Source organism: Cephus cinctus, unplaced genomic scaffold (genome assembly GCF_000341935.2).
Source record: "Cephus cinctus unplaced genomic scaffold, Ccin1 Ccin1_scaffold0123, whole genome shotgun sequence".
Lineage (NCBI taxonomy): Eukaryota > Metazoa > Arthropoda > Insecta > Hymenoptera > Cephidae > Cephus > Cephus cinctus.
This window is the reverse complement of record NW_014332857.1, coordinates 483,231-494,867: the sequence shown is the minus strand read 5'-3', so window position 1 is coordinate 494,867 and position 11,637 is coordinate 483,231. Positions and strand designations below refer to the sequence as shown.

The following is an 11,637-nucleotide window of genomic DNA, read 5'->3' as shown; positions in this document are numbered from 1 at the left end:
TCGAACTAGTGCGATAAAGTAAACTTTGTTCTCGCGCGCTGTCACGAAATGCATTCAGTTTGGAAGCCTTCCTTGCTCTTCTTATGGCTGCCTCCTCCAACGAAGAGATGTTCCAGTCACTTTGGAGGCACAAAAAGTAGCGTTTTTCATGCATTCGTTACAGAAAATATTATGCGATACTGGTACAATAAAGCGAACATTACACGCAGGTCGTGAAGTTTGTCATACTCGCCGCACTCGTAAAACAAGCAGCACTCACCTTCGGCTCGTACCGTTGTGTTACTCGTGTGCGACTCGTGCGACCAACTTCACCGCCTACCTGTAAAGTTCGCTTTCTCGCACTTGTATCGCAAAATACTATTATTTAATTATAAATTGGTTAATTCGTAGGTCGATAAGGTGGAAGAGGATCCGATAATGGATCCGCAGACTGGTGCACATATTTGTAGAGTTCCTAGTGACGCAGGGTGCACTTTTGTATTTAAGTACGAAGATAAAGAAGGTTCGCGCGGTGATCTAAAAATTTTCAAAATTACTGTTCAAAAAGATAGGGACTGTCCTACCCCTGTGAATATTCTAGGTAAGATACTGTAATTGTTGAAGCGTCAAGGAATAAGTTTTGAAGAAATATTTTTTTTTTTCTTTCACAGGTATAGCAATTGGCGTGATTGCGAGCACGGTGATCCTTGGCTTCTTGATTTTATTAATTTGGAAAATTTGCACATACGTACACGACAAGCGTGAATATGCAAAGTTTGAAAATGAACGAGCGTTGGCTAAATGGGATCGGGTAAGTTTCGATGAAATAATTTATGAATTTCAATTGTTGAAAATTTTAATTCATTTACAGAGTGACAATCCCTTGTACAAACAAGCGACAAGCACCTTTAGCAATCCGACGTTCAACAATAGCACCAAAAATAAATAATCTCAGATTTGGAAAGTGCACCTTGTTTACCTGGAAAGTTAAAAAAAAAACATACTTCAATATTTTATCTCATCGAGTCATGCAACAATGGGGTTAGCTGAATCGAGTTTGCTGGTCCAGAACATTTTTTTTTTTTTTTTTAATTACCGCAAACCCGATTGAGTTTCCTTCCCGGAATATTCTGTCTCGAAAAAAATACAATTGGCCCGTAGAGTCGCACGTTTTGGATACGCCCAAATGAAACAGTATCAGGTACCACATGATTTTGTGCTCTAATTTCTACGAACGAAGAGAAAATTCAATGATGGCCTGCAGAAAATCTAAATACCCGCTCACTCGGAAAGAAACCACCAAGACTAATTGACTTTGTCTTAGAATCAATCTCCGGTTGGTAGAACGAGTCAGTGATTAAGTTAGAGCCGTAACGAATTATCCATTGACGGCATGTAAAAATAATTATTTGTGAAACTCGGTGCGATTAAGATCAAATAAATAATGTTACGTTGCGACCACGTATAACGGGTTGCCAATGTGCAGGCGTGATTCTCCGCTCAAATTATTTATACATTGATAATATAAGAGGATTGAATAATTTCAAATTATTCTACTCATTTAATCTTTTTTTTTTGTTAATCTTACAATAATTCTTTATTTAATCGATAGATAGAAAAATTTGTTATTAACAATGTGCATGATCCTAGTGAAATATTTTTTATAAAGATTAACCAACCCGTATATCCTTAAAGGGCTCATTGTAAGTGTTGATGTATCAATCGAAAATCGAAAAGGGGATGAATTCCACGAAGGTCCTGAAGGGATTCTCAAATCAAATCTCCTTCCTGTATCCAGCTTCTTGATTGAGTCGTTATTGTCCAATCGATCGATGTACACAGTTATTAAGCTTTTCGTAGAAAGCGTTAGATATATCGAAAGGTAAAAAATCCAGGACCCGTTTCCTTATTGTCCTTCGACGCCGGTGCGTCGTCCTTGCGCCAGGACTTTTCTTGGAAGTAGGTCGAATTATAGGCTGAATAGATCGAATGAAATTGCAAGTCAGGCACGCCAACTCCTCGCTAACTAAACCCATAAAGGGTAAGTTTCCCCTACTACACGGTAAAGAACTAACCGCCAACGTCCCTCTGGTGTTTTCATAGGAATTCAACTAGCTCCAATCTAAATATAATTGCCGCAGGAAATTCTACATTTAAAATTACACTATTTTCATATCACATCCAATCCCTATTAGCATACCTACTACTTACTATTGCCTGCAGTAATTTTCCACGAAGCCTTCCAGGTGTTCCAACAACTAGCGCCATGGGAACTGAAGGAACTAATCCAGTTGTGCGCCATGTTGTTTAATTGCCGCATAATGAGACGGCCAATCAGAGCCGCGGATCTTTACCATCCCTTTAATAAAACAAACAGGACGTCCCCTTCTTCTAACCAACAGCTGTACTGCCTCGTATACATATAAATGGATAACTCACCAAAAATACTGTACGTATTACTTATATCATTTTAAAAGTGAATCGACGCCCTGTAACAAAATTCTTACGACTATATTTATCCAACACGGCGAGTACCGCCTTATTATTTTTCATTGGACAAGCAACAAGACCTCTTGTCAGCAGGGTCGAACGTGTGGATTCTTCCATAATCAGGTATAAATCAAATTCGAAGGCCGATCCGACTCCTACTGGGATCGATACTAGTTTCTCGCGATTGTTTTGAGTATCGCAAACTTATTTTATCGTTTCTCGTCCTCGAAGAAGGCAGCTCGTAAGATGCTCGTAAATTCGTCACCAGTTTGCTCCTACTGCAGGCCTTAGGGCGACCTACTCTTTCCCACCAGGCCCAAAACCTTATGATCTGTTTACACGAAATATTTCGTGAAAATATAGTGGACTGAAAAAAAAATTTCTTAGTTCTCTCACTCGATTGTACTACGTATAAAAAAAAGCAATCGTACACGCAATGCATATATGTAAATTGTGACAAAATATTAAATTCTCAACACGAATGCCTCGTATAATCAATAAGTACCAGACCTATGTAAAAAAAAAAAAGGTTTACGCCGTAATCGGAGCTTAAGCCTTTTATAAAAAGAAATGGCGTCGATACGAAGGACCCGGGCGCGGCGCTCCGCACTAAATCACAACCGCACGTCCGTTTCTTTACTTTGCGCAGATTTTATTGATTATTTTACGGCCAGGAACATTGTAAATCTCTTCATCCCATGTCGTGAGGTAGTCAGCCATAAGAGGTATAGGAGAGGATAAAGTCAGAACCGAACAGTACGAAGTTGCCCCCATGGTGCCCCCATAGTGCCAATTATACGAAACCCAAGAACATTGTTGCCATATTCGTGTGTATTGTTAAAAAAAGATCCCTAGATAAGTGACACCCGTTATACGATCACACAGTATCCGCAATACGAGGTAAGCGTGAAACATGTCGCGTATTAAATTCTCATTGAAAATTCCACAATAAAATTAACTTCAGCCGACGTACACGTTACGGCCATTAAAACCATCAGACCCCAACAAATACTTAAACCACACCGAATTAGGAAATCATTATTAACCATAGAGACTTTCACCTGTGGTTTACATACAACGGGCGACATTAAGCCAAGAATTCTCGCACGTGCGACAATTCCTACGACGCACCGTACCGAGACGTAATTTCCCAAGAGGATAATCTAAACTCATCTTCTAGATTATATACGGACAAAATGAAAGATAAATTATACAAGAATATATATATATATATATATCCATATATCCATCCATAAACATTCTCTCTATCCAAGTATAATTTTGAAAGATCAAAATTATAAATAAAAAGTAAAAGTCTCTAGACGCCACGTCTAAATCGCAAGACAGGCTCTTTACTCAATTTGATTTACGCGCCGCGGCTCTTTTAGTTTGTAGAACAATGTTGTCCAGCGCGCGGTCGCTAATGGTTGCCGCCGGGGCCTTAATTATAACCAAATACGGGCCAATCAGCCTCTGGGCCCCAAGCATCACCACCACGCCAGACGTACTATACGGTGCATATGGTATGGTCAGGGTTAGCTACCCAGTTGCAGCCATACTTCGGTCTTGCTTTGCTCAGGTCGGCGATGCTCCTCTTCGCTGATACCACGGTGCCGGGGCTCGTTAGTGCGCGCCCGTAAATCAAACCGCAGGGGTGCCAACCGCTAATACCCGGGGCCCCAGGAGAAGCGTTCGCGCGGCACGGCGCGCGGACCTGCGCTGCGCACGGTAAACGCTCGAAATATCTCATCGGTAATGAGTTTGTTAAATGGATTAATATTACATCCACTTCTCGATCTATACGAAGTTTGAGGGGTACCTGGAAGGGGGGCTAGAGGGAGGGCTTGCTAATACACGGGGTTCCTATACTGCCTCAATGAACCCTCAACGGGCGGCTTATGAACCTGACGCTTTGGATCTGTAAAATCCACCTGTTGTAACGAACCGTTGAGTCTTTATGTATCAGTCTGATATAACAATAATGATGATAATCTACGGAACGGTGGGTGTATGAACATATTTGATCGGGAATGTATGGGGATATTATTTTTATAGGGATTTTTAGTGTGGTCGAAAAAAAAAAAATGTTACCAAGTATTTCAATTGGTTATGGCGCTGTATGGGATTGGCCTTCTAGGCGACACGTGCTTAATTAGAATAACGACCCGGTTTACTTGACGTTAGGGTTCTGCGGCCCAGACAAGATATTGATGGATTCGTTTTAACAAGTTCCTCGAGCCAATTACACACAACAAATTACTCATAATCCTATTCCGCGGTGCGGAGAACGTACGGTTACGTTGGACCACCGTGATTCCACGGGAATCACGGTGCCGCTTGAATCTGGTTCACTCCTTGACTGGTTGGATAATTAATGGAGCCGGTAATGAGCTGATTATTATTAATAATATTTAGCTGGGGTTAAGCCGGCCCGACCTCGCCGTGAAGCCCGGCCCAAGATGCCCGTTAATTGAATCTGCCAATCACGGTAATGAGCACCAGCGCCGGATTCACTCCCTGAGGATGAGTGAACAGAGAGTAAGTCTTGATACGAGAGCGCCAAACATAGTTTTGATCTTTGGCGTTATTTAAAATCAGTTAAAATTTTGAATAATTAAAATACAAAAAATACATTAAATCTCAGTACAACCGATCCGCCGATCAACATGCTTGTTTGCATAGAATAATAAACTGATTAAAAATAGTTTGGCTTTTTAACAAAAAATTATTTAACAGCATCCTGGAGGAAGCGAGTCTTCAAGGCTGTACTGTACTATACTATTCAGTCCTCAGGAAGACGAAGATTAAGGCTTGAGACCCTAAGGTGGATGGGACTCCTGAAGATATTTATGTCGCGGCGCCTAAACGCCTGATTAGTCTGCAGTCCCAGGGAAGACCCATTGGGCCCCCTCTAAGTCTCCAGTCTGAAATATCCGGTAAACGTTAAAGGTTAAAACGCATACGGAAACGCATGCGGTTATAACGTACCAACCTCGAATCTTTTACGACCGACTAGTCCTAATCAGGATACCACGGGTACTCACAGCTGGTGCAAGGTTCTTCGGAAGGAAGATAACGCCAGGCAAAGAGACTGTGGAGATAAGGTCTTCTTGAGAGAGGTATATAAAATCTAATCATTCTAAAATCATTCGCTCACCTCGGTCCGTCCTTAGGATCCTTCAGAGAAGTTCTAGAAGATGGATGCGTTTACTTATTGCAATGCGGCCATAGTGGTATAAGTAGCAGTGATAAGAGGACACGGGACAAATGTTCACTCTGGCATTCTGATAAGGACTTGTCCCTAATACTGGACCCCATCGCATTCCTAATGACTCACCCAAAGCTTTCTAGAACTAACCAATATACTATAGACATACTGAGGATCACTTTCCATCCAACTGATGTCCTTGGATGGGATACCTCTGGATGATTAGATGCTCAAGGGTTGTTTTAAGATGTCTAATGGAAATTTGAGCGAGTATTAAAATTTATCTTTTACGCTGCAGTAAGTTCCTAATGATGGACTTTAAGATATTTACAGTGCAAATTTGCTGGTGCATTTTTTAAAGAACTTTTTTAATTAATCCTTAATTAATCCAGTTCAGCTAACGGTACTAGACTACTTGTATCAGGCCACCTAATTGCCATCGCGTGGGTATCTTAAAACAATTTAGCTTTGAGTGGCAGTCAAAGATAATATGACACGTGTGGAATGTACTCTCGGTTTCTGGGTGCACGGACGCGCCTAAATAAATCAAACGATAAAGAGCCTCTAGCATTTTACTGATCTATCTAATGACATTTGTAACGAGTAACGGATCTTAATACGAAAAGTAAATTAGAAACGCATTCTTTTAGGCCCAAACAGAAGTGCACTGGCTTTAGTTGACGTTTATTACGTACTATAGTATACATATGTGTATAACGGTAAAAAATTTGACAATAGGGATAACAGTTAAGAGACTAAACTTTTTGGAATGTTTCCGAAACGATTTGAAATTCCTATAAGAATTCTTATGTAGGTACTATCATTGAATATCTTTTTGAATTTATTTCTTATTTGAAATTTTTTTATAAATTATCCGGCCTTCTAATTCGGGATTAAAAATCAACGCCCAATGCCGTCTAGTCTAAGGAATTAATAGATTAGCGAAGGGCACGTCTCCTCTTAATTTCATCCTATTACTGGTTTTGGTTCGTGGCGCAAGGCGGGCCTGGCCGATTACCGGAGATAGCTGAAATCATCCTGGACCACGGAATTAGACCGAATTATCCTTCCACCGGAGATTCAGGATGATGGCTGCTTGCAATTTCTTCAGGAACTTCGTTCAGCCACGTTAGAGCCTCTTACAGAGTGATGCTTTAGCTTGTACGGATGCTGTGAATCTTGTATTCCAGACAGATGGGCATGCGCGGCCATACGTGATGCTTATAAAAAAAAAAGGTTGAAAAGTTCAATAAAAATAGAAGATTGAACTACATAGAAATGATCTAAAAGATTTTACCTCGTATTATACCTAAATGAGCCTGAGGCTCTTGCTGGACCAAATCTTGAATATCTGCCTAAAAACTTCTCCAAGGGCTTCTGGATAAATACTAGTGCCAATAGCAGAACAGTAGGATTCCAAGAATCTACCTGAGGCCATCTTGGCTACCGAATGACGGTAGAAATTAATCAAAATAATAATCGGAGGGTTGGGGCGGCCGACGGGCTCTGTCATTTACTCCCAGAATCCTCTTGATCTCTGGACCACTCTCACTGCTTCTCAGGATTCTTATATCCCGCTACCGTCTTACCTGTTAACATTTTATTTTCTTACAAATCCAATAATATATTCTCCCACGTATGTGAGAGTAATAAATTCTCAAATGGCAATGATGCATTCCGTAAGGTTGTCATAACCTAACTGTGATTTCTCTAGGTTAGCCAATGATTGGTCCAGGCTCGTTTAAGATGAAACCATGAAGCAATCTTATTCCCACTCATCGGACAATTACGGTTATCAATAAATAATCTGGATGAAGACCACGCCACCGCAGGGAACCGTGACTCCTGCTGAGTATTTAAAACAATCCTGCCATCCCAACGGACACTGAGATAATGGCGGTATTATACTGCGCGTGTACGCATTACGTCTAACCTACAATCTGAAGTTGGCAGTCAGTGGCTGGAAAGCAGCACGTACCAACTGCAATGTACTTTGGTACTATATAAAATTATCCGTCACTGTACAAACAACAATAGTATATTACGACCCTAGAAAGTTGGATTCATTTAACTTTTTGGCCATGGGTCGTATACTATTTTTCTTGCTCCCTAAGCCAAAAGTACCGTCTTCCCGTTTTTCATTGTTCAACTGACATTACAAATTTACGGTTATGAAGAGTCGAGTAAAAACATAGGCGCTCAGAGTTTACGATTGAACATTCACTTGTTTGCATTTGTTTATATGCAGGCAAGCAGGCCACAAGAGTGGCTCTTCCCGGACTCAAATGCCCGCCGGGAAGACGGTACTTTCGGCTTAGGGAGCAAGAAAAAATAGATTTCCTGTTACTGTAAGGAAATTATTATTTCCTAAAATATACACGTATAGTTACCACTGTACGCTACTCTCTTGCTTACAGTCGCCAATTGGAAACGAACAGCTGCAATTGGTCCGTAAAGATTCGGCCAGGCACCAATTTGTGCTCCCCGCCGGGCGAGACTGCCGAATAAAGCGCGAGCTGCGCAAAGTAACGCGCGAATGAGAAACGGCTGGTGAGTTTGAATAGCGCTATAACTTTGTGAGGTTATGTTTCACGATAAAAGACAAAGATACTTTGCGTTACGGATACAACTCGGAGCATAAGATTAACTGGTAGACGTAGGAGCAGTTGACTTTTACATATAGAATAAAAATGAGGCATTTATTATTACGGGAATAATATTTTTGTTCGATTCACTTTAAAGGACTATGGTTAATCGTCAATAACGAACGGCCTTGTTTACGGCGGGAGATTCAAATAATTTTAAGACGCTCCGGCGTACGGAAAGTGTTAGCGTCAAATTTTCTTAACCTTTACAGCCAACATTGAAATCTTATCTGGTGTTTTAACTCGATGGAAAATAAGAATATATAAGTTTCTTTTCTTTTTTAAATTTCATTTTACTCCTCGCTTCTGTCTTCTTTTGTACGAATCCAAGCCGTTTCTTAACGTCGTTTCGTTGAGGCACGCTGCGGGCTCCTGTGGTGCGCACCGGGCTTCGACACCCACACGCCGTGTCGCCTCACCAAAGACATAAATAACAAATCTCACGTTATTGTCAGACAGTTGGCCAGCCTGCAGTCAATTCTTTGCTCCTCTTCTGAAAAGCCAGTCTTATAGAATCCAAACAATCTAAGGCACAGGAAAGATTGCAGCGATTGGGGATCAAGTAAAAGGAACAAAATATATAATTCACAGTCTCTGCCATAGATTGAACCTATTTCGCATCTTGTATTGATCGGTTATTGGATCGTTATTGGCCAATAAAATATTTTTCGCTGGCCAATTCAACACACTTGCATTCTTATTGTAATTGAATTTTGTATCTGAAACAAATTTCACATGGATTCTGTTACTGTAACAAAATTATCGTTTTATTTCATAGCAGGGCGAGCAATTGTGAATGGACCTGTAGCATTTTTAGTACTGTAGAATTAAGAGAAATATAAGCCATTATGGATTTAATGGCTGACTATTTATCTGTATATATATATATATATATATATATATATATATATATAATAATTTCACTGTCGGTTTGCGGATGTTATTTCTTCTTTATATTATTCTTATACCAACTTCCGCCCGGTAACGACACAGTGACAGGATAGAACCCTTGGGGTTATTAAATTAGGGGTGATTATTGGACGTAAAATGGCCAAAGAGCCTCCGACCGTCCCATCCGCTGGGACTTATTTTACCCTCGAAAACGAGTGATCAGGAGGAATTACTATAGTCGGTACACAGGGTGGTCTCTCTGATCTTTCCATATACCACCTGTTACCATAAAGCATCAATACGTTTTTCGATATCCATCGATCAAATTATTAACCAGACTTAATTGCTTGGCGTACAAAAAAATTCTACGGGTTACTGTAGTTCAACGTCGCGTGTCCGGATCGGTAGGGATGCAATTTTTTGAATCCTCTGGAACCAGACGAAATTCACATAACATGGAATATTTATGATCCGAACGTTGAAGCATTTATATTCCCCTGTGAATTTCGGAATGTTTCACTGCCTTATTGCATATGCCAACCAGGCCCAACTGTAAAAAAATTTCGTTAACTTCGACATTTGTACTTTGGATGCTTGAATGACTGTACCCTTGTCCCAATATATTTTTATTTATTGCCTTATATACATATACTTTTCATATAACTAACTATATGTTGCAAATACATATATACATATATATACACTATGTATGCATATCACGTATAGTCAATGATTCGATCGACCTACGCATATGATTACTAATCAGACTAGTAAATTGATCAAGTTCTTTACTTTTCAGATGGAGGACATTTGGAAAAGTTGTACCGAGTAATGCAAGGCGATTGGGTCTTACAGTTACCCGATTGGGTGAGAAAGAATATGAGGAAATAAAAAAAAAAAGTTGGAGGGCCTTGTAATAATTATTTGAAAAAATGAGAAACAGTGTATCCATATCAGTCGTATAGCTGTTGAAATACGAGGACCATTTGAAATTTCAATCAGTCATATTTCACCGTAATTAACTTGGTTAACGGCTGGCGTGGTATAGGGGGATACTTGAATTCAGGTAAGTTAGAGAATGAAGTTTTACCATGAATCCCCCGTTTACTCGACGTCCCTGAATATTAATAAAAAGTTGGGACTCAGGATGGCCGCTTTATGAATACGACGTAAGGACGCCATGGAAAGCTTGGATATTTTACTTGAAAATTAAGAAAGCTCTTGGTGTTTGGGCTCTGATCGTAAAATTGGGCCAGGCACTACGATAACTCGACGGGGCCTGATGTCGATCGTTACAGTTATAAAAGATGTGAATATTATACGCGTTTCTAGGATGGGGCCTCTCTTTGGGCATAGATCAGCCAGTTAGTAGATGTGGCACAAGGGCGTGGACGTCACAAATCAGTAGGAAAACGATCCCATACGAACAGATTAATTATTTACATATCGCATACGTAATAAGATGGATACAATATTTAAAAAAAAAATATTTTCATTCTTTCTCCTCCTTCGGTCTCTAGGATAGATGGCGTTTTTAAGATTGCCGTTTCATGAGATTCCAGACTTGGACCCCGTCAGTTCTCTCTGGGACCGGGAAGACGGACACGCCCTGGTGGAAAAAAAAGGGGCCTGGATGGAATCCTAATTTAATTAAGACGAACCGTTATTAACCAGCGATTGTCATGGAGATGAGAAATTTCGCTTAGGCACAACCTAATCTATAAAAATTACACAAGTTTTAATGTCACACATATATATATATATATATATACATATATAACTCGAAACGCCATTTTAAATAAAATGAATATTCATCCCCTTATCAGTTGTACACTAACTAGTTCGATTACCCGTAGTACATAAAGTTTCATAAACAGAATAAAAATAATACCAAATGAAATAGTCGGGGGGTTCCCCTACCGTTAAGATAGAACTTTACGACGCATGCGCGTCGCAGTATCCCAGCTCGCGGGGCTTTAAGACCGTAATTTGATAATATAGGGTTATGGCGGCGCCAAGCTGGGCCGTTTAAATTCATAACATTGTTTATTCCTATTAGACGAACCTATTGGCTCCGTTCTCCATGATATTTTATCTAAACCGGCCACATTCAAACTATATCCATAAGGTTTATCTGAGCTGGCACGAAAATCAGGTACCGATTATCCAACGACACACGAACACATACGTATATAGTACAGTAAAAATCAGACGCATCTGTAGATATAATGACGCAATATAAAATCCCCTAACTATTCTACGTAGTAAAGTCATCTCAGATATATATATATATATATATATATATTACCATTTGTAACTTCATTATTAGTATTGTTCCGACAAATCTCACAAACAGTCCCAGACACCGTGGTAAAGACCAATTTGTTCCCTCAAGGCAATCTTCATTGTCGGTCAGTTCTCCAT

At 40.0% G+C, this 11,637-nt stretch overlaps 1 protein-coding gene and 2 long non-coding RNA genes across 5 annotated transcripts in view; 2 read left to right on the top strand and 1 right to left on the bottom strand.

Annotated features, from left to right (window-relative positions):
* LOC107275185 (integrin beta-PS) overlaps window positions 1-1,527 on the top strand; it is a 5,025-nt gene extending 3,498 nt beyond the window's left edge. Inside the window, exons 13-15 of the mRNA XM_015755044.2 lie at window positions 391-580; window positions 651-790; window positions 851-1,527. Coding sequence (XP_015610530.1) covers window positions 391-580; window positions 651-790; window positions 851-928 — 408 coding nt within the window. The 3' untranslated portion in view covers window positions 929-1,527. The remainder of the gene's footprint in view (window positions 1-390; window positions 581-650; window positions 791-850) is intronic.
* Window positions 1,528-5,216: 3,689 nt separating this feature from the next.
* Window positions 5,217-10,971, top strand: LOC112493648. 2 transcript variants are annotated; one of them, XR_003058178.1, is made up of 4 exons: window positions 7,936-8,025; window positions 8,095-8,227; window positions 10,013-10,279; window positions 10,360-10,971. It is a non-coding gene; the product is annotated as an uncharacterized LOC112493648 (long non-coding RNA). The 2 variants fall into 2 exon arrangements; XR_003058177.1 differs by lacking the exons at window positions 7,936-8,025; window positions 8,095-8,227 and adding exons at window positions 5,217-5,588; window positions 7,392-7,673 and having other exon boundaries at window positions 10,013-10,961.
* On the bottom strand, window positions 6,322-7,518 carry LOC107274881. 2 transcript variants are annotated; one of them, XR_001539560.2, is made up of 3 exons: window positions 7,378-7,518; window positions 6,975-7,266; window positions 6,322-6,897 (listed from the first exon to the last, which is right to left on the bottom strand). It is a non-coding gene; the product is annotated as an uncharacterized LOC107274881 (long non-coding RNA). The 2 variants fall into 2 exon arrangements; XR_001539559.2 differs by having other exon boundaries at window positions 7,373-7,514.
* Window positions 10,972-11,637: the final 666 nt, after the last annotated feature.